The sequence below is a fragment of the Arachis stenosperma genome, chromosome 4, assembly GCF_014773155.1.
Source record: "Arachis stenosperma cultivar V10309 chromosome 4, arast.V10309.gnm1.PFL2, whole genome shotgun sequence".
Taxonomy (NCBI): Eukaryota; Viridiplantae; Streptophyta; class Magnoliopsida; order Fabales; family Fabaceae; genus Arachis; species Arachis stenosperma.
This window is the reverse complement of record NC_080380.1, coordinates 113,402,697-113,427,000: the sequence shown is the minus strand read 5'-3', so window position 1 is coordinate 113,427,000 and position 24,304 is coordinate 113,402,697. Positions and strand designations below refer to the sequence as shown.

Sequence of the window (24,304 nt, the reverse complement as noted above, 5' to 3'; positions counted from 1 at the left end):
CAAGAAGTTTCTTACAATATTTATTTACATGAATACTTAACAATCTCACATATTAAACTATTCCACCATTGATCAAATGACCAATATTTCTTTCAAGATCCTCAAAGAAATCAAATACATCATAATGAGTGGTAGAATTTTCAACATCATTTGAAACCAAATTTGTCTCATTTTTTTTGTCGTCCTTTTTCAAAGATGCTTGATAAATATCGACTAAGTGTCTTGGGATATGACAGGTACGCAACTAATGGTTTATTCCAATCCTTTTGGTTCATTATAAATATATTTATTTTGTTGAAAAATCATTTTTATTATTTAAAGAAATTTATTTAGTATTATTATGTATTTTTTATTTATAATATTTAACTAATTTAATTAAAAAAGCATAATATATGTAATCATATTACTAAATATTAAGTTGTAGAAAAAATTATTAAAATAATATAATTATATATAATAAAAAATTGAGAGATATAAGATTACACTTATATAGAGTAATTATGGTATACAATGTTGTTACACTTTAAAAATGATGCAGTAGTTAAAATAAGTGCATAGAAGCTAAAAAACGTACTCTTTTGGTCTTAAATAACATCACTTGAAAAGCATACCCTATTCCTAAACACTAAAAATATATATAGCTTTTGATATAGAAACGTGTAGCCTTTGAAAATAGACAACAACCGAATAGGCATTCCCACTAAAGCGTCTCCATAGCAAAAAAAAAATATAATCTTTGTCTAAAACATTATTTTTTTTTATTTTTAGCTACATTTTTTAAATGTAGTAAAATAAGTGTTTTTCTTGTAGTGATTATTCTGAAAAAGCCTTTATCCTCTAGTGTCTTCACCCATTTTCGAACCAAACTCAAAGTCTGCTGAAAATCGACCATGAGTTTGGGGGGAGGGGGATGTGAGATAACCTAATGTTTATGTAATAGAATTAGTTATTCCGTTAGTGCTCTAGTCAAAGAGAGCGATAGTAGTAGTGAGAGCCTCTCTTGTAGTATAAATAGATAGATATTATTGTACTTTATAAGCATGATAATACAATACACAATATACAAGTATTACTTCATAATTCTGCATTTTCTCTCTCTATTCTCTCTTTCATCTCTCTATCACAGACGTACAACTAATATCTCATAGTACGAATAACTTAATTAACTTGTTCAACCATTGACAAAACTTAAAAGAATTAGCCGAATAAAAATAATAATAATTTTAGAATACATGTTAACTAAAACTGATATAATTAATAATACTATAAACCATAAAGTTGTTGAAGCCGAGAGGGGCTTGTTTAATTTTGTGGAAAAGCCAAACTAATAAGGGGCGGCGTCAATAAACTAAAAAGTAGGCTAATTGAATGTCATGCAACTGTTGTTATCGACTTTCAACTACTCGCGCAACTGCCCCTAAATTGTATACGTCAAATTCCACATAAATAAATAAACAAATACATAATTTCTCTCTCTCTCTCTCTCTCTCTCTCTCTCTCTCTCTCTCTCTCTCTCTCTCTCTCTCTCTCTCTCTCTCTCTCTTTCTCTCTCTCTCTACTTTAATAAAATAATACTAACTCGATTTCTCCCCCCTTCCCTTTAATGAATTACACATTATTAGGCATGCCCCGCCTAGCTATATTATCAAGCTGTGATATGTTAATAGTTGTCATTCTATGTATACAAAGATATTCATATTTTAGAATTAAGAGAGTACTTCATTAACTCAGAAATTCAATCAGATTTTTGCTAAACAATAACTGAAATTAAAATGTTTAACGAGATAAATTTTAGTTCAAATTTTATATGTATTATGAATCTGTATTTATTAGTTAAATATGCTGTCTGTGAATAAAATCTCAGTCGTATAAGGGAAGCTTGCCACCGCAGTAGACAATTTAATTTGACTCAAGTCAGTTTGGTTAGAAATCTGACAGATTGTTAAACATAATTAAGAAGGGAAAAAGGTATTAATTACATTGGGAGGCGTCAAAAAAACCAAATCAAATGGAAAACAGATATTTTGAGCATATATTATTGTATATATGAACATATTTTCAGGCTGCCAATTTTATTTCTTGTTTTATGTTAAGTTATGATATTCTACGATTATGTTAACCTCTTTTATCGTCTCATCTAATCTTGGTGGCGGCAGATCTTATTTTAATTTATGAGACGATAAATCTAGAAAAACAATAAATATTGTATTAACTATGCTACATATACACAAAAATCAGTCAATTAATTATTAGCTATTGGTATAAAATTTATATTAAAATTTTAGATATGAGTTAAATAACATATATATATTTACATACAAATATATAATCGCTTATTTAATTATTATTTTTTGTGTACAATGTGATAACAGATCTTTTGTATTTATAGTATTTAATTTTAGATGTATGATTTTGAATATTTTGATATTCAAAATTTTCTCATTAATTATTAACTGGCTTTTATTGTCCATAGCATAACCAAATTTTCTAATATTTTCGTAGAATATGATAATATTTATTCATTTATTTCATTCAGTTGCTAAATTTAAGATTATCTACACTTCATTGATAAAAAATGATAAAATTGAACATATGTATGGTTTCTATATGTATACCAAAAATATGATAAAATATGTGTATACCATAATTAACATAAGCTATTCCACAAGAGTAACACATGAAAGAAAATAAACTCAAAAAATAATTGGTCTATCAATTTTCTTTCTCTCTTATTACATTTAAATTTTGCTACTTTAAATAATATTTCTCTAAATTACATGTACTTTCTCTTAATATATTCTCTAGGAATCTTCCCTATTAATAAAGAAGTTGTTACACTTATAAGCCTCACGTTTAATGTCTCACTCCATACAAAGTATAGTCTCTTTACAAACGTATTATATTCATTATATTATATATATTTCATACATGCTCAAAAATTGTTCAACAACATCACCACATCTTCTCCACCCTCTTCTTTTAAAAACCCCTCATTCTCTTCTCTTTCTCTCCTCATATCAAAACTCACCATGAATATTTCTAATTAGCCTGGCAACTTCTTCCACACCCTTCTTTTTCTTTCTTTCTTCACTTCATCCATTATTTTAAAGTGTGCCACACAAACACATGTCATGGGAGCCTTTTCCCATTTTGAACAAGTCTCGAAATGCAACACTGAAGGAAGAACAAACCAAACGGTAGCCTCAGACTTAGATGGCACGCTACTTGTGTCGCGAAGCGCTTTTCCGTACTACATGCTGGTGGCTATCGAAGCCGGGAGCCTCTTAAGAGCTTTGATACTCTTAATATCTGTTCCATTTGTGTACTTTACATACATATTCATATCGGAGACCGTCGCTATCAAAACCCTGATCTTCGTCACCTTTGCAGGTCTGAAGATCAGGGACGTTGAAATGGTGGCGCGGTCCGTACTCCCAAAATTCTACTCCGAGGATGTTCATCCAGTGACGTGGAAAGTTTTTAATTCATTTGGCAAGCGGTACATTGTAACCGCTAGCCCTAGATTAATGGTGGAGCCTTTTGTTAAGACGTTATTGGGGGCTGATAAGGTTCTTGGAACTGAACTTGAAGCTACAAAATCAGGAAGGTTGACTGGGTTTGTTAAGGAACCTGGTGTTCTTGTTGGTGAGCACAAGAAAACTGTTCTTGTTAAAGAATTTCAGTCCAATTTGCCAGATTTGGGACTTGGAGACAGTGAAACTGACCATGACTTCATGTCAATTTGCAAGGTTGGTATATGTTGTTTCTTTCATAATAGCATATATTCTTACATGTTTCCAACATTTTATTAAGTGCTATTTTTTAAAATATCTATTTTTTATATTTATTAAGAAAAATAGAAAAATTGTTTAAATCTTTAAGGTAAAATAGATAATTATTTCAAAGAAAAAGGAGTATATATTTAGCATAGACAAAGAATTGTTTTTATAATATTGGTAGATAAAGTGTTGAGTTATAAATGGTTTAATAATACATATTATTCTATATATAGAAGAGTATCATTAGCCTATGATTATTAAATTAACTTTATAACGATATCTTAGTTTCTCTTACCTTGGCTTTTACTTAGTTTTCTATTTTTGGACGGAAAACTATAATAGTAGTGGCTGTTTTTAAATTTCATTGTACGGAGTGATAGTGGGCCAATAATATTTAATAAAAGCACCGTGGTTATTAGAAACTAGTCTTTTTTTTCTTTTAACCAAAATTTAATTCATGTTCGGTGAGGGTGTCATTAATGGCCATGAAATGTAGTTTTCAAAATTATAATGATGAGCCTCTATTCTTGTTACTTTTTTCTGTGCATCAAATTTCTCTGGGCATAAGAAAATACCTCTCCTTTGTTTAGTTTCTATTGGTTAGTTTTTTCCTAATATTTATTATCTTCAACGTGCAAGTGGTCCCCAACATCGTATACATGACCCTTTTATTGATTGGGTATTACACCTTTAGGCAATTTCTGTTTTGAGCTGTCTATGCCTTTTCTTTTTAGTTGAGTTCTCTCTCACCACAATTTCATAACTCCCCTTAACTACTTTTTATCACTTATAATTTATGTGCTCCTAATTTGAAAACGAAATTTTCGGTTTACTAAATTGAGGACTTATTATTACTACACTTTTCCATAAGTTCCTCATGTCCAACCCACTTTTAACACAAAATCCAAGTCTCTAGTATTGTTTGTGGCTCATGTAGAAGATATGAAAAGTTACAAAACTCATCAACGTGCATGCATAGCTTCCCATCATTTAATTAGAAAGACCCAAACCTTATGACTTTACCTGTTGACTATATAACTCATAAAATTTTAGTACCGGTCTGCTGATTTTTAACTTTTTCTTCCAATTAGCTAGTAATTCATTTGATTAATTTCAAGAGTGATGTTGATTATTTGGACATCCATAATAAGTGAGCTTCAGTTTGACATCCAACACGATCCAAAGATTAAAAAGAAAAAACAAGAGAGTTTAAGGTTTCAAGTATGGACACCACATCTCTACCAAAATTTAGTTAAGAGTCTATTTAATATAAAAATATTTTTTTATTTTATTTTCAATATTTTTTAGATTCTTATAAAAAAATATTTCTCTAATTAAACCAAATAAATTCTTAATATAAAACAATTAAAAAAGATATTTTTAGAGTTAAATTTCAAAGAGGCATTTCGGAATGACTTGTTAGAGATTTCAATTGCATTAATGATATTCTAAAGTTTTGGAATTATTTTAAAATATGCGACAAATCTTAATCGCCACTTTAAAAAATTTTGACGATAATTTTATAATTATAAAGCACAATCTTTTAACACTTCCAATCACGAATTTGTACTACTAATATTTACAGGATGTTAGTTATAACAATTTAATTGGCGTATGCAGGAAGGATACATGGTCCCAAGAACAAAATGTGAGGCACTTGCAAGAAACAAGCTAATAAGTCCGATCATCTTCCATGAGGGTAGGTTTGTTCAAAGGCCAACTCCACTAGCTTCCCTCTTAACCTTCCTATGGCTGCCAATTGGCATTATCCTCTCAATCCTAAGGGTCTACCTCAACATCCCCCTACCTGAAAGAATTGCATGGTACAACTACAAGCTTCTTGGAATAAGGGTAACCGTTAAAGGTACCCCTCCACCACCCCCAAAGAAAGGACAAAGCGGAGTCCTATTTGTTTGTAACCACCGCACCGTTTTGGATCCGGTGGTTACGGCCGTTGCGCTTGGACGCAAAATTAGTTGCGTTACTTACAGTATAAGTAAGTTCACCGAGATCATTTCGCCGATTAAGGCCGTGGCGCTTTCCCGGGAACGAGAGAAAGACGCTGAGAATATTAAGAGATTGCTTGAGGAAGGAGATTTGGTGATTTGCCCTGAAGGCACCACCTGCAGGGAGCCGTTTTTGCTGCGGTTCAGTGCGCTTTTCGCCGAATTAACGGACAGGATTGTTCCGGTTGCCATTAACACTAAGCAGAGTGTGTTTTATGGAACAACGGTTAGGGGTCACAAACTGTTAGACCCTTATTTTGTGTTTATGAACCCTATGCCGACGTATGAGATCACTTTCTTGAACCAGCTTCCCAAGGAGCTTACTTGCAGCGGAGGAAAGTCGGCGATTGAGGTTGCCAATTACATTCAGAGGGTTCTTGCTGGGACACTTGGATTTGAGTGCACCAATTTGACGAGGAAGGATAAGTATGCTATGCTTGCTGGAACTGATGGAAGAGTTGCATCTTCTAAGAAGGAGAACAAAGCTTAATTCCAAAAGAAGGAAAAAAAAAACATGTTGGAATTTCCTTTTTGATTCTGTATTATTTGGTTACCATTGTGTTTCCAAATTAAAATGTTCTTAGAATTATAATAGTAATAAAGAGAAAAAACAACTGATTGTGATGATTGTTAAATATAAATAACAATTTTATGTATATTTTGTTATATTTTTATTATATGAAAAAAATTTTATATATCACTTCTATTATAGGTTAGTCATAAAATTTAGTAATTTTTTCCTTTAAAAGTTAATACATAAATAGAGTTAAAATAATATTATATGTATTATTTTTGTACAATAATTATATATATTATTCTTAATATTAAAAATATTGATAAAAATAAAAAAGATTTAATTACTCTGTTAGCCTTTACAAGTTCACTAAAATTATAATTATGTCTTTATAATTTATTTTCTTTCAATTAGATCTCTACACTATTTTTAATTTTACAATTAAGTCTTTTCGTGTCAAAAACATTAAAATTAACAGAATATTTTTTCAAAAAATATGTGATAAAAAATTTAATTAGGTTTGTAGATACCTTCAATATTACAGAAAAAATATCTATTAATTCTAATATTTTTTACACTAACAAAGATCTAATTATAAAATTAAAAGTAGTATAGTAGAGACCTAATTAAAAAAAATTATAAGAATCTAATTATAAATTTTATAAAAGTGATAGGACCAACAAAGTAATTAAACCTATAAAAAATTAAAATCATAAAAAATAATAAAATATATTAAAAAAATTTAGTAATACTAAAAAAATAAAAAATTAATCTAAAAGATTTAAATTTATCTTATTTAATATTTATTTATTATAAAATGCATTAAATAAAACTAAAAATAATAAATTTTAATAATTTTTGGCTAAAAATTTTTGTTTAGCAATACCTTTCCTTAAAAATTATACATTCTCATACAGCAGTAAGTAATGTGTGCGCGTGAATTTGATAGTTATGGGCTTATGGCTGACATATAGTACCGGTGAAATGTGGCATGTGGGATCATAATAAGGTACATGGATTTAATTTCTTTATCAAGGAAGCAGTAATGACGTTACAGTAGTAACATTAACTTGAAGGCAATTCCAGCTAGAAAGCTGACAAGCATGTCTAAAGAAAAATTAATAGTAGCTTCGCAATAATAGTGGGGTAAGATAGATATAAGAAGTAAATTTGATATGACAAGTTAATCTCATGCCTTATCCTTCATTATTATGGTCAAGCTAAGGCCAGGGGACCTGTATATATAGCTAAGTTTATGTACTGGACTAATCAATCGGCGTTAATTCACATGGAAACAATACTCTACTCTGTTTAATAAAATTCTAAGGAGTTATTAGTTCCATACTTCCATGTAGCAGAACTAATAATATGCCAGGCATGTTTGTTGCACAAGATATTTTCCCACATGGAATAGTACATCATAGTATAAAAATCTTTCAACTATTATTTTAAATATTATATATTGGATAAAACGGCCAATTTTTGTAGATATTTTCCCACATATGCACATTCATGTCGTAACACATTCCCTAGAGTAAAGCTAATAAACACTTAATTAGGTTCTATGTTTGGGAGAATAGAATCCAATTCCCAACCAAAATGAGTTACCTAGAGAAAGGATAGGTGAAGATCAACTTAGCTCAAGGCTCAAGAATTGAATATTCTATCACAAGTTAAGAATTAATTTGCTATGAATTTGAATTTCATTTAACCATCTATCGTTGGCCACTGTATACAAAGAAAAATTTAAATCCTAATACTTAATTAGTTAAGCAGAAGAATAAATTAACTACTCAATCTATTCAAATTGATTTCTCCTAATTCTTCATTATTGGTCAAAATATGATTAATGCTACGTATAAGCAATTAAGCATAGATGACATTATTGACATTCCCGTAACGGGTATTAATTTTGGTTGTAACCAAAGTTGATAAACGAAATGACGTGTTTGGTAAGAAGACAATAAAAGGGTAATAAGGACTATATAATTAAGGCAGCGAATAAAGTAGCTAGAGAAGCATGTCATGCATCATGTTTCACAAATAATGCAAAATCGATTATTGTCATAATAATAATAATTGTAACACATGAAAATGCAGTGACAGTAAATACGCATATATACACACTGCAAGCGCAATTTAATTATCCAGATTTTCATGTCATTTTCATCAAGCATGTAAAATAAAGTGTCTGAGATCACATAAATAACGTAAAGTAATTCCAATTTTTAACTTAGAACGGAAAACCTTTGCACCAATTACAACCTGTGCACCTAACTATGAAGGAAGCTATTTATGGGTGAGATAAAGTTTAGGACTAAAATAAGAGAAACTGTGGTCCTTACTTTAGCAGCTTCATAAAAAAATGCTAGAGGAAGGGATTATTTAATTAATAGGGACCATTTATTTGGACCTTGCTCAATGATGAAAAGTATGAAACTAATATAAGAGGCAATTGAATGAGCACGTGGAAGTGCCAGACTGTGATCTGGAAGAGAGAGTTAAATTTTTTGACGTGTATGTTTTGGTACATTGCCAAAGGCGGTTATCGAAAATTCTGAACCGCCATGTTTTGCCCATGTTCAGTTTCCACACTTGGACTATGGAACTTCGAATCTGGAGGCGCTAATGAATGCTGCTTATTTCGATATTCTTATATATTTCGCTACATCCACGTTTCACACAGCTTTTATTCTAATTACTTTAATTTGTGATGCTTATTTTTTTATTTTTCTTTTTTTTTATTTTTCTTACCTTCTCCATCTCTTTTGCGTTTTTTTTGTGACTAAATAGAAAAGAAAGAAAAAAAGAGATAAAACCAAATTAATTGGCTAGGGTCATATCTAAATCTATTAGATGTTGAAGCTCACTCCATGGTTGGCTCCAATTCGAGTGAATGTCCGCGACAGAAGCAGCTGCTTTAGCCATACAATCTGCAACACTATTTGCAGTCCTCTGAATTAAAAGAATAGAGACTCTCCAATTCCAATTCATAACCTCCTGAATATGCTTTGCCAAATCCCATTCCGGAATATCCTTACTAAGCATTCTTTGGTTTACCAAGAAAAGAGCTTCTAAACAGTCTGTTTCACAAATAACCTCACGAAATCCACTCTCCCAAACAAGAAGTAAACCTCTCCAAATTGCATACAATTCAGCAAAAAGAACACTGCACACTTCGACTTTTCCAGTACAACCTTTCAACCAACATCCATCAGGATTGCGAATAATACAACCAAAACCAGCATAGCCAGAAGGAGCAAACCAACTAGCATCACAATTCAATTTAACAGAATGAACTGGAGGTGGAATCCAATGCAAACAAAGTGAAGGAGGAGACAGAGATTGATGCATAGCAAAAATAGTGTGAAACTCCCTTACTGAACTACGAATCAAACTCACCACTTTACTAGCACTCCATGAATCATCTATATTAAATAAGTCATGATTCCTGCTTCTCCAAATCCACCAGATGGTCGAAAAGAAAAGACAAGCATCTCCACTCCTTGCACCTCTGTAGAGCCAATCATGTAAATTCGAGTTATCTGAATACAGGCCTAAAAGGGTCCAGACCTCCTTGGCACTAGGGCACTCCCGAAGACAATGAAGAATGGATTCAGAACCATTCTGACACCGATGACAGGTGCTAGATAAAGCTAAACCACGACCCAAACGAAACTCTGCCGTAGGAATAGCATTATGAAGACTGAGCCAAATCAAGAACTTATACTTCTCAGGAATATGCAGACGCCATACCCACAACCAATTATCATGCTCATTCCAGTCAAACTTTCTTTTGGCTAGGCAACTGTACCCACTCCTAGCTGAGTAGAGTCTAGAAGATGCCACACCCCACGACCAACCCGAACTCTCTCCAGCATTTAAATCCGGATTATAAGCATTCAAACGCTGTTTGACATCTTCTGGAATGATAGAGAAAATATCATGGAGATTCCATTGACCATCTTTCCAAACGTCTCTAATAGTTAAATCAGAGTCAGATATATGTACAAAAGGGACATCTTGAGCAATATAATTGGGCCCTCAATACTCCAATTGTCAAACCAAAAAGATTGATCAAGTTACCCAACGCACCAAGAGAAGGCATCCTTAAGAGCACCAAAAGCCTTTGAGATACTCTTCCAAACATGAGAAGCATTGCAAGGGACAGGGCCATCTAAAACTCCCTCATTCCTCAGATACTTCGCCCTCAATAGAGCAACCCAAAGCTTGTCCTGACAATGAAAAAGTTGCCACACCAATTTACCAAGTAAAGATATATTAACACACGCAGGGTCTCTAACATCCAGGCCACCAAATTTTTTTGGAGTGATCACGGTCCTCCAATTAACAAGAGAAAGACCTCTACCATCAACTTGACCCTTCCAAAGGAACTGTCTCATCATAGAAGATAATTTATCGCAAACCCAATTTGGAAAAAAAGATACCTGCATATGATAGACAGGAATGGATGCTGCAACAGAATTGATCAGGCAAAGTCTCCCTGCTTTATTTAGAAGCCTTCCTTTCCAATTAGCTAATCTTCCCCTCACCTTTTCAATCACCGAATGAAAAGAAGCCCTACTGGTACGGGAATGATTAAGGTTAACTCCAAGATATCTTCCTAAGTCCAAAGCAAAACGTATTGAAGAAACACTAGTAAAAATATCTCTTCTACGAGCAGTCACATTTTTAGAACAAAAAGCTTTAGACTTTTCAAGATTCACTTTCATGCCAGATGCCTTGCAAAAAATGTTAAGAGAATGCATGACCATTTGGACCTGACTTTTTGTAGCCTGGCAGAAGAGTAAGAGATCATCTGCAAACATCAAATGAGAAAATTTTGGGCCACCCCTAGTGACAGAAACTGGTTTCCACACACCCTCGACCACCTTATGAGATATATAGCAGGCAAGTCTTTCCATACAAAGAACAAATAAGTAAGGAGACATTGGATCGCCCTGTCTAAGCCTCCTTCTAGGAGCAAAACTATCACTACAAGAAAATAAGCTTTTTGCCACGCTTTTAAAACGTGCCGAAAAGGGTGAAAAAACGTACCGATAGCTTTTCGCCACGCTTTTTGAGCTATCGGCACGCTTTTAAAAGGGTCACATCTGCGAGCGTGCCGATAGCTCTATCGCCACGCTTTTTTCGATCTACTGGCACGCTTTGTTTTTTGCCACGCTTTGATCTATTGGCACGCTTAAAAGCGTGGCGATATGTATAACCCTGTAGCCACGCTTTTAAAGTGTGCCTAAAAGTAGACATACAGCCACGCTTTTAAAGCGTACCTAAAAATAGACATACAGCCACGCTTTTAAAACGTGCCAAAAAATAGATATATAGCCACGCTTTAAAAACGTGCCAGAAAATGAAAACTTATCGTTACACTTTCAAAGCGTGGCCTAATCCTTTTCAAATAAAAAAAAAAGAAAAAATAGAAAATAAAATAAAAATATTAATAAGTTAATCTTTAAAATAAAATAAAATACTAAAAAATTAATCTTCCATTGATTTATATGAATTATGTACATAATAAGATATAAATGAAACAATTAAGAAAAAATAAATTCAACTTCCAAAATAAACATTTAAAAGAATTAACAACTTTATACTAAAAAAAATCTAATCTAACTCCTAGACAACATCCAGCCTTTTCAGCAATCTTCGACGCTGACACCAGGGCTAAGGAACTTCGCACTTGGCAAGAATCTGAAGAGAGAAAAGCAAGTATGTGAACTGAATTGAAAGCCAAAGTAACCAGTGACTTAATGCACGTTGATCAGCACTTTCAGCATATAGATAAATACATAAATCAATTAAAGTTATATACTTACAGCAACAACAAAATCTCTAGCGGCAACAGCAAGAATATCAGCACAAAAACACAACACCAGGGCACAAGCTCTCTACTTGGGATTTTATGGTATCTATGACTTCAAAACCTCTAATAGAATTAGCATTAGGACCTGCTGTCATTTCTCCGGTAAAAGTTGATGTATCATCTAATAGCACTGATGCATCACATCCCCAAAACAAGAAATTATTAACAAAGAACTAAAATTAATTATTTCCTAAAACTAAGATTGAAATATTGTACGTATGGAATTCATTTATTTGCTACCTAAGAAATATAAGCTTCACTGTCAAGTTCTTCTTAAGTAAATTTAACATGGTTTTAAACTAGACTTGGTTTTAGTTTGTTATTAAGCAATTGAATCAAATGTTTGTTAGTGAAAATTAAAAGTCCTCTGCCTTTTGTCAGTTTATTATTTGATTACATAATAAGCTACTAATAACAGACATTTCAGTTTACTGTCTTGAGAAGCTCCAAATGCTGTGCCATTTGTCATTGTTTAACCGAATCAAGAAAACACAAAAACCAAACTAGTTTAGAGAAATCAATGTATCTAACTGCAAACAAATAGAAGGAATAAGTAATAAACTAAACTAGTATTAGAGAAATCAATCATGCAAGACATGAAAATTAACACCTACCATCATGTTTCTAAAGGACAGTTTAGAAAGCGACTTTCACCTCGAAGTTGGCGTCTCTGGACTTGGCGGCCTTCTTTTCTCAGCAGCAATGGCAAGAGTTGATCAGCACTTTAATATGTAGATAAATGCATAAATCGAACGACATAAGATGCACAACACAAAGTAATAGCAAAAGCAAATCTTATTCTATATTAATCAATACTTCAGCAGAAGAACAAAAGTACAATCTTAATTACACGTAGCAGATTCACAAGAATCAATATATTTAAGAGAAAATTACAGGAATGTTCAGCAATCTTTATAGAATATCCAACGTGCAGGTGGGAACAAAACATATCAATATATTTAAGAGTTTTCCCCTTGAATAACAATAAGATCAAGTAGAAAGGGTTCTGGTAATAACAATAAGATCAAGTAACTATAAGATACCGTGAACGTCATTAATTGTGACATACCTTGAATACCATATCAAAGTGTTGCTGCTGCCCAACATCTGTGACATATATAATCCATTCAGCTTTCTCTTCATTCGGCTACTGATTTAGTACACTTTAGAAAAACAGCAAGCAGTAACAAATTTAGAAAAATCATATAAAATCCATCTTTGGTTGGATTCTCCTGAATTTTGGTGTGGTTGAACTAGACTTACACATCTTTCACCCAGTTCAAATCCCAGAGCATTTTCACTTCTCTAGAAAAAGTTATGTCTCTCGAAATATGGTTTTGTTTTAAGAAAAGGGAGCTGTCACAGCAGTGAACAGCCCTGCTTCCAGAAGGCACAACTTTCTCTAAAAAATTTGAATTGTCCTAAATTTTGGACATAAAATACTAGACATCATAATATTTCACCTCTTTTTGGTTTCACCTCCAAAGAGTTTCAGAGTATTGAGATATGTGGTTTTGAAGTTGCTGTTCCAGAATTCAGACAGCATTCTTTCTGCAGAAAATGACCATTTTCTAAAAATCATATCTCCCAAACCACACATCAGAAAATTCTGAAATTTTAGGACAACAATCTAGACATCTTAAGGTTTCATAGAAAAATAATTTTACTCATTTTGAGTGGCTAGATTGCTCCCAGTTTTGTTCACAAAGTGCTGCCCGAAACTGCACATTCTGCAACATGTAACCTTGGGTTTTGAGAGGTCAAAAATTGATTCCTAGCTTTTCACTCACTCTAACCTTGCATTCTAACTTTATTTTACCTATTGTGACTTGTTAGAAAGATTAAATCAGCCCCATGTGCTCAATAAGATCATCAACCAGCTCAAGGTTTTCAAAACTGAAATAACTTGTACTATATATATATATATATATATATATATATATATATATATATACAATGGATCCTCATTCATTTTTCAGCAATCTATTTAACTCTCACCAAGTAAGGAGGATCTGCCACTACTATTTTGAAGGAATGCTTCAACTCCAGCGGCAACTCCTCAGGCCTCAGGGTGATTGTTGTTATAAAATGTGTAATCACATCCGTACTGCTCAAAACGTTTATCATACTCAAAAAGTTGTGCAGGAACATTAGAATCCATGTTTTGAAGATTCAAGAAAGGAAATTTTAAATATCTTACAAAGCAAAAATAGGAACTCAGAAATGGCATCAAACAAATTAAAACAACTCAACAAACCACATCAACATATATTTTATCATTATTACAACTGAGGCATTGCTAATTAATTTCTTCACTCAAAAGGGGTTTAAAGTTGTAACTATCATCTTCAATTCTTCACCAAGAGAATCAATCCTCTACACTACACTTACACTAATATTAATATTGAGGATAAAACAATGCAGAACTTGAAGCTTAACACATCGCATATTTCCAAACTATTTCCCAATGAAAGTAACTAATAATAATAAACATCTATATTCACTGAAAGTATTAAACATTTGATTAAAAACATTAGCCTTGCACTTTTATCACAAATCAGTAACATTTGAACCCAATTGAACATTGAGAAAAAAAATTAACTGAAATTCCAAAATTCAAAATAAAAAAAGGATAACAAGAGGAATAATGAATTACCTTGAGATAAGCATATAGGTTAGGGCAAGCAATGCAGGCAATGGGAGAAATGACGCTGCCATTGCAGAGCTTGAGGACCTCTTCAGCTACGGTCACCCTTTCTGCAAATAACAAAGCAAAAACAATGAAATAACTCGGATTCAACTTTGTTCATATACTTTTTAGTCATATATGTAGCTACTATCAATACCTGAAGTTCAAAGAGAAACTACTTTTTATCCCTGCCATCAAGTGTGTGCGCTACACAAATCAGTTGCAAGTTGTAACACTCTTTTTAATAAAATCCTATGTTTAAATTTTAACAGAATTTGCACTTTATCTTTAATTTGCTACACTATATGTTTAATTTGCAGAACAATATAACATATTTTGGAGTTACCATCGGCAGGGTTGCTAACAGAATTGGAGGAGCTCAGTTTACATTAAATGGAATACACTACAAATTGATTGCTAATGAAGGAAACTGCATCTATCAAACAGTTCTAAGTTCTACTGCAACCAGTTCACTTGTATTGACCATACTTTAAGTTCTATTGCAACCAGTTCAAATAGTTATGGCTATCCACTATTGTCATTAAGGCTATTGAAACAAAGTTACTCTGATACCATAAACAAAATACAATTTCAAACACAAAGCAGTGAAAAACGTTAAGAAGGTAATAAACCTGAAATTCTCAGCGGTCCAAAATAGAGGAACAGAGAAACAGAAAATCAGAGGAAAGAAAGACTTACAATGAGTGTTTGCGAGAAAGAGCGCGCGCTGCGCTGAGGGAGTAGGAGGGCCAACGAGGGTTAGATAGAGTGAAGCAGAGGATGCTCCACGAAATAGCGAGGGTGAAGCAGAAGATGCTCCGCCAAACAGTGTCGTCGCAGCAGAGGGTTTTGCCCCAAACGGTGTCGTGGCAGATGAAGTTCCACCAAAAGACGGTGTGGAGAACAAGGAGGAGCCTGAACTCGCGGCACCGAAAATGGAAGAACCCGAACTCGAAGCTGCCGCAGTGGAAGCCAAAGAAGCAGATCCGAACAGAGACGAAGCTGGAGCAGGAGCCAAGCAGATGCGGTCGCGGACCCAAAACCGAAGGAAAATGACGGCGCACAGGCTGCAGAGGAGGAAGGTAGTAGTGGCGCCGCCGCTTCCTCCTGCGGTGGAGGATGAAGAAGCGAATGAAAAAGAGAATGGACGAGAAGAAGCAGCGGAGCTAGGGTTTGCGGTGGCAGTAGTGGACGAGAAGAGGGAAGAGGGTTGCGTTCATGGGTACTAGGGTTAGATGAAGGCGATGAACGGTCTCGGACGATGAAGGCATGAGGAAAAGGCATGGCTGCGAAGAACGATGAACAATGAAGATGGAGGCGCGGGCAACTTGGGGTTTTCTTTGGTGGCTGGGTCTAAAACTAGTGTTCTGTTGTTTGAGGGTTAATTAAAATTGAAAACTAAGGGAAAAAAGCTTAAGTGTTGAAAAAAATTGGGTGGGAAAATAAATTTGGGGGGAGGGAACTCTATGGGTACATTTTTTTGTGGGGTGCCAAAATAAATAGAATATGGGCACGCTTTTCAAGCGTGCCGGTTATTTTCTATGGGTACGCTTTTCAAGCGTGCAAAAAAAAAAGGGTGGTCAAATTTTTAATAAGTGGCCACCCTCGTAAAAGCGTGGCAATTTTCCTCTATCGCCACGCTTTTCAAGCGTGGCAGTAAAAAAGCGTGGCCAAATTTCAAGTAAGTGGGCACCCTCGTAAAAGCGTGCCGATTTCTCTCTATGGCCACGCTTTTCAAGCGTGGCAAAAAAAAGCGTGGCCAAATCAAGAATAAGTGGCCACTCTCGCAAAAGCGTGCCCATAGACCACTTTTGGGCACGCTTTTAAAGCGTGGCAAGAAAAAAGGGTGCCGACAGGCCTTTTTTCTTGTAGTGTATCCAATCTATTCCCATTCCACATAATAGAAAGAATATATATATATATATATATATATATATATATATATATATATATAAATGCATTTCTATTCATATAAAGTTAATATATATATATATTTTTTTTAAATTAAAAAAAGTTCAATACAATAAAGTAGAATAAAAGTGTCAATTAAAAAAACGAATAAAATAAAATATAAATAATTGTTATTTCTAGCATTATCATTAATCATTTGTCGCTAATGACTGAATTGTGTACAATATCAGCTGCAGCTGACGCTGTGTTGAAATATTTTTACATATTTTAAAAGACAAAAAGAAATCAAATAAAATTTATTTTGTAATCTTCCTTCTTGCTAAATATATCTATCTATTTTTTAAAGTATTTATTGATTGTATTTGTAATTAAAAAAACAATCGTTTATATTCATAAATTTTATAAATACTAATAAAAGAACTCATCAAGCAAGAAAATTATCGTTATATTATGAAAATAAATTCTATAGAACAAAAATATCAAATCCTAATTTTTGGTTTATTTTTTAATAAGATTTTTAAATTATTCACATCTTTCATTTTTACAATCTTCTATTATCATTTTTTTTTAAATTTCAAACTTTTACAATCTTCTATTATCATTATCTTAACCATATTTTATTTTATTTTACTGAAAGTTTGTTTTAAAACCTTTCCTATGAGGCACTATCTTAACCATATTTTATTTTATTTTACTGAATGTTTGTTTTAAAACCTTTCCTATGAGGCACTGGCTTTGATGTCAGCAACATTTGTATCTGTTATCTAACTACAACCTCATACCAAGCATCACTTTTATACTGCTCATAACTTTCAATTTTGAGAAATTGAAACTGGTGCAGCTAAAAAAGCCAAGGTGATTGATATTAGTGGGGGCAATGATGTTGACTTTTATGAAAGGAATTTAAATTGGCTCATCATTCAAGCTAAAATGACCAAAGAATACTTAACCCATAACTCATACATAGTTTTGATGCTTATAGCATGAGTTATTCAAACTATTGTTTTCATTCGCTTTTTGTACTGAGAGAAATCTCAATCAATAAAAAACTTGGTTGGAATATCAGGCTTTTGGCTTCTGCTTATTTGGTAAAGGAGAAAAAAAAGAGGAGAAGAGGATCAAGCAACTGTAATGGAGAAGAGGAGAAGAGCTTGTGCGAGAGAGAAGAGGGCCAGATGCTCCAAGCTCTACGACGGATGGCGCTGATGGGGATTGCGTCGATGAAAACTGCAGGGTTGGACAGAAGAAATAGGGATTGAGTGGAAATAAACAGCAGGGTTGGACAGCTGTGAACAAAAGGCAGCAAGACGCTGCAAAGTGCGAACGGAAGAGAATGCGACAACAGTTGTGTCGATGGACGCTAGTAACAAAGAAAAGGAGAGTAGAGAGGTGTGGTGGCTGTGTGATTGTAGTTTGGCAGACGGTGACGAAGCAGTTGTCTCTGGAGGTCGGAGGGGCTGTCTTTGGAGATGTTGGGAGTTAGGAAAGAAGAGATGGTATGGGGTTGATGTTGAAGATGAAGGGTGGGATAATTTAGAAATTTTGTCAAAAAGTCAATAAAAATTTAGGATTTGGGTACCTTTATCATATGGAACTCATTTTTTATGAGTACAGCATTAGTTTCCTTATTTGATGGGTACTTTTGTCGGCGTTCGCAATATTTATGGGTAAAAATGGTTATTTTCTTTGGAATTATCTAAAGTTTAACTTATCAGAATGGCAGAGTTGACCAACTAAACACTTTACTCTTGCCAACCAATAAAAATCAGATAAACAGTTTCAACTCTTGGTGGCATCTAACTACTCCATATAACTTTAGTGAAGTTATAACTTATTATGTCCTTTAAGAACGTTTTTGTCTGCAAGACCTATACAAACAAGTAGTTGGTGTAATAAATATCTTTTTTTAATTAAATTTTTAAAAATTTTATCCTCTTTTTTTATGGTTAATTTTATTGGTTGCAACATTCTATGAAGTTAGTTTAGAAGTTTTAACTTTTATTGGTATAGCTCTTTCCTTCACTAAAAATTTCTAACCATCTTAAAATCCACAATCCTCTATGACAAATCCTTTTTACTTGAAATCGAAAAAAACTTTGAAAAAATTTCTTTCAAAGTGCTATATCATAGGCTTAGTAACTAATAAAGATCTTTCCAAAATCAAATTCTTCTCCCACCCTCTATTTTTATAGACAATTCACTGATCATCTTATCTCTTATATGCTGCTTACTAATTTGTAATTAATAGATATATTTTCGTAGATCCCTTCTTTTAGATAGTATCTGACTTATTAGTATCTTATTCGAATTTAAATGATTGTATAAGCACACAATCTTCTTTTACAATAGACAATTCTCTTTTGAGAATTGCCACTACTACTTAAACAGAAGAGCTACATCTCGAATTATTGTATTTCTAATTTTCAATCCTCCTATTTTTTTCAAAGTTTACATTACTTTTCACTTCACTAAATGATATCTTGTTCTTTCCATCCTCCTTATTCTATAGGAATTGTCTCTGCAGTGAAATTAGTTTTTCTGCATCTTTAGCATCTTGTATGTAAAGTTAATAGTTAAAAACGGTTAGATAATAATTTAATCAAACATGTTAAATAATTAAACGATTCTTAACTATAAATTTTAAATGATAACATACAAATACATGTGAATCTCCATTATTATAGTAAATCAATTATTTTTAATTAAATATCTTTTAATTAGATTAAAATATTTATTTTAAAAATTTAAAATATTAAATAACAAATTATAATTATATATCTAACAAAAATTCACCTACCTATCACATTTTTAGTAACCTATATATATATAAAGGTTTTGAAAATCGGTTCGGACCGGTCGGTCAAACCGATTGAACCGTGAATCGTTGAAGAAAACAACTTGAACTAATGCTAAAATTGGTGTTTTTAAAAATCACAATTGAACCGATGAATTGGCCAGAAATCGGTCAGTCGAATCGAATAGTGACTCGGTCAGTTTTTTGAGTGGGGAGCCAAACGTCACCGTTTCAGCTGCTGCACTTAGCTTAGTCCTAACTCCATCCTTCCGTGCCAGATGCCCAGATCCAGATTCCAGAACGGTCTGCTTCTCTCACACTCAGTCCAGGGCAGGGCTCCTCTCAATCGAGCTCCTGGCCGTCCGTCACCTCCGTCCAACCACCACCTCGTGCCGCCGCCGTCGTTCTTTCAAGCAGCCACCGTTTGCTTGCTCACTTTTTCTCCATCGCGCAACAGTCATCGATATCAACCTTCCCTTCAATCGCACAGCCATTGTAACCTTCCTCCTTTGTGCAGCCACGCCGCTGCCGTCACTAACTCTGTTTCTCTGCAACCACTATCCCCTTCGAAGTCCGTTCAAAGCCCATCGCGCAGCCACGCTTCCTTTTCTTGGTCACTCGGTGTTTCTGTCTCCCTCTTACATGCTCTGTTGAAGGCTTCTTTTAGCTTCTAGGTAAACTTTTTTATTAACTATGATTGAACCATTGTTTGATTCTGTGAAGCTCTGTGAACTGTGAAGTCATTGAAGTGTGAACTGATTTACTGATTTACTGAAGTGTGAAGCTCTGTGAAGAAATTTTTTTATTAACTATGATTGAATAATTGTTTGATTCTTCTAGCTTCTAGTTCTAGGTAATATTTTTTATTAACTATGTGATTTTCTAATTTTTTTTATCTTTCTGTAAACTGTGAAGTGTGAACCAAGGTTCTGTGAACTCAAACTGTGAACTAATTTAACTGAAGTTACTGAACTGAACTGTGAACTTTGTTGAATAATTGTGAATAATTATTATTAGTTAAGCTGTGAAGTGTGAACTACTGAATTTTGTTATTTGTTGAATAATTGTGAATAATTTTGGACATTGTTTGTTAAGAACTTGAGATTATTATTATTGGATGTTGTACGTTCCTCCACAATATAATGTTTATATTATAATTAGATTGTATTGTTATTGCTTTGTTGAGTCTGTTATGAATCTGATTAGTGATTTTCTGAATGTGAAATCAATCAAAGAAAAATTAATTTTGTATTGTTGTCGAAATTATTGCTAAAAATGGATTTGTTACACTGCTGCGGCCCTTTTTGAATTTTTGTTGATAGATTTATTCATTTCAGAGTTTAGGGTGATTATTTGTTGCTGTCTTTTAATTTTAAACTATACTTTCAAAAAAATTAACAAACAACAAATGTCCCATGTTATTGATTTAGAGCAAGAAAATCATGAAGATGATGCTGTTGTTGAAGGTCTTGGTAGTGATGATGATGGTAGTGTATTTTTCTAATGCAGAAGACGGTAGTTCAAGTCACTCTCATTTCTATTGGTTTTTTCATTCTTTAACTGCAAAATTTGATTTTTGATGTTTTTAATGTTAAATTTGATTGATTATGTGGATATTTAGACATTCTTTTGTTTATGATTCATAGAATTGAAAATTGGATTGTTTGGTACTACTTTATATATATATATATATATATATATATATATATATATATATATATATTGTTCTATACTTTAGTGTTGAGTCTTACAAATATTCTCAACTACTCACTGCAATAGTTTTCTTTTTGAATGAGATTTTATTTTTTCGAAAGAAAATATAGAGGATTAAGATTGTGAATTTTTTAATTAAGTAATGAGTGTAAAATTAAAGATGATGATGACAAAAAAGTGTTTGTAAATATATATTTTAAGAATATTTTAAAAAAATTTAAATTTATAAATTAATAAGATCATATAATTTTTGTGTATTTATTTATATTTTATTTATTATTTATTATAAAATGACTTTTTTTAATTCAACCACAATCAAATCGGTTAAACGTATAAACTAAATAACTAATAAATTAATAACAAAAAGGGTCCAATAACCAATTCGATTTTTAGAACATTGATATATATATTCTCAACGACCCCGATCCTGTACCTGATTTTTATTTTCAGTTTCATCTATAAATGTATTCAGCCCATTTTCAATCACTTACAGGATTGTAAAGAAACACTTCTCGCTTCTTCAACTAATATAATAACTTTTAGAAATGAGTGAATGAGCATTTACATTTAATATTGTATAAGCCATTCTGTCCATATCCCTTCTGACTCGTTGGTTATTTACCCTACCTTGCCGACCTTATCATCAACGTAACTGACTCATAATCATAATTCAACAGTTAAATCCGATTAGATTTAACAACAGCCGACTTAACTGACTCCCAATGATAACCTGACAATTACTCGTAGTCAACGAAATAACTTAAATCTCCTAACAACTTAGGAGGTTTATAAATATTACGCGGCTGCAATAAGGACAAGATCATCATCAAGCACCTTCAGTTTGAGTGACAGGGTGCATGTTACATGATGCTTCAAGCCATATGCTTTGGCTAATTATGCAAACTATGGTTTACAGGTTGCTAACTCCAGTTAGATATATTAGTTAAGGTTCATTGGTTCAACAGTGATAAACCCAAAAAATTTATGTTGAGAAGACAAAAATAATATATATTACTATTCTTGTCTGGGAAATAAGTCGGCTTTCGTGACGAACGATTGCCGAGCTATCTTCTCAGAGGCTGAATCGTCAATCCCTTGAATCCGAGCTTCTCCTTTGGACGAGGTGTAAGAGCGCAAGCAATGAAGAGGGGGGGGGGGGGGAGTGTACCTGTAAAGGCACTCCAATGCTTAAGTCAGTATTGTGTACTCAAAAAAAAGTCTGTTTGAAGAAGATACTTTACCTTGTTTTTATATGGTCCAATCTTCGTCAGTTACATCGAGCATTTAAGCTCGGTTTACAGAAGATCGGTAACGTTTCTAATTATTAGACCGTTTAGTTGGACGTTAGGATTGCGGGTATCACCTCGCGTAGTTATAGCTCATTAAACCGAGCTTTAATGTATTAGACCGAGGTTATAACGTATGAGACCGAGTTATAGCTTATTTTTGTAACTGCCATATTACAGTCCCCAAGCTTAGCCTGAGGAGATTTTATAATTAAGTAGGTTGAGCTTTGATGAGCTATAACTCGGCTGGAAGGATTGGGTATGGAACCCCCAGATCAACTTACTTCATTAAAATATACGTGCTGTGTGACGTGGGGGAGTCGTGTCTGTGTTTTATTGATGAAAGAGAAAAAGGTATGTGAGAAATAAAAGAAAGTTTCATTTCCAATGCAACCGTGGCGTTTGATGTGATTGATGCAACGCTTGCTGGAACTCAAATGTGTTAGTGGTGTGGTTAATTTGGTGTTTGGGTTTCAAGGGTGGTTTTAAATCTGTTTTTACTCTTGACCTTTGAGTTTTTATTTCTCAAGAGGATGAGTAAAAGAGGTGTGTATTTTCTCTCAATTTTCTTTAGTTATCATTCTTCTTTTTTTTTTCTTTTCTTCTGGTTATTCTTTCTGTGTGTTACAATGGAATTTGAGAAGGAGAAGAAAGGCGAAATCGACTAGTCCTATGACTGGGTGAGTGAGGATGTGAGATCGAGGTATCCTTGTTTCTTGATGATGCTTCTGTGAGAGAAGTTAATGTGTCTAAGATTGTGAGAGTGAGCTCTGGTATTGGTGTTGAGTTATTGCCTTGTAGTGTTCAGGACTGGGTTTATCATAGGTCAGGGGTTCGAATACTTCTACATGCATAGTTGCGTGTTGGAAGAACTTAGAGTGAAGTTGCCATTCACAAACTTTGAGTGTCAAGTACTGAAACAGTTAAACTGCGCAGCGTCTCAACTTCACCCTAATACATGGACGTTCTTACGCTGCTTTGAGATTCTGATGGATTATCTCGAAGAGCCTCCATCGATAGATTTATTCTTTTCCTTATTTCAAGCGAAAGGGGTGTGGAAAGGGGGGTGGGGTAATCTTAACAGTACTCCTAAATTTGGTATTTTTAAGTTGTATAAATCATTTGGCTAAGAGGTTTTTCTTATGGTGGTGTTCGGAGCCTCAGAATATACTCGAGCCTGAGGTTATTACTCCGAGGAATGTGTGTTTGATTGAGTTTTTGGTTGAAAATATTGATCGTAAAGATTTGATTTCAATGTATGATTTGCTCCAATGGGAGGAGAATAAAGAAGCTGTGGTAGAGTATTTGGGTGAGTCTGGTGTTTGATTTATTTGATTTTTTATTTGAAAGAAGATTTCTGATGCGATATTCTTTGTCTTGTAGGTGGTAAATACCCTGGGGTTTCTGCTTCCTCTCTGCGAGCTCGTTTTAAAAATAAAAACTTGGAGAAGGAGGTGTCTTCGTCAAATCGTGAAAAAGTTCCAGTGGCTGGAGAGGTTAGTCAGCCTGCCCCGAGGCGTAGGAAAGTGATTCTGAAGAAAAGGAAATCATATGTGGTGGACGTGTCTGAAGATTCTAGTGAAAGGGGTAAAGGTATCTCTTTAGAAGAGATTTAAGCTTTTATGGTAAACCAGAAAAAGCTTCATGAATTGTCCGAGCTAAGCGAAAGTTTGTCAGTGTGGGGGATGGGTTATCCTTATATGGCTGTAGCGGATTGTCAATCTTCGG

The 24,304-nt window shown here is 33.5% G+C and overlaps 1 protein-coding gene across 1 annotated transcript; it reads left to right on the top strand.

Moving 5' to 3' along the window:
* The first annotated feature begins 2,950 nt into the window (after positions 1-2,950).
* LOC130973129 (glycerol-3-phosphate 2-O-acyltransferase 6-like) lies at positions 2,951-6,406 on the top strand. The gene is made up of 2 exons (XM_057897543.1): positions 2,951-3,749; positions 5,400-6,406. The coding sequence occupies exons 1-2, from the start codon at positions 3,132-3,134 to the stop codon at positions 6,273-6,275; spliced, it is 1,494 nt and encodes a 497-aa protein (XP_057753526.1). The 5' UTR covers positions 2,951-3,131; the 3' UTR covers positions 6,276-6,406.
* Positions 6,407-24,304: the final 17,898 nt, after the last annotated feature.

Coding starts and splice junctions, on each gene's coding strand:
- LOC130973129 (XM_057897543.1), top strand. CDS start 3,132: ATGGGAGCCTTTTCCCATTTTGAACAAGTCTCGAAATGCAACACTGAA. Junction 3,750..5,399: donor ACTTCATGTCAATTTGCAAG/GTTGGTATATGT, acceptor TGGCGTATGCAG/GAAGGATACATGGTCCCAAG.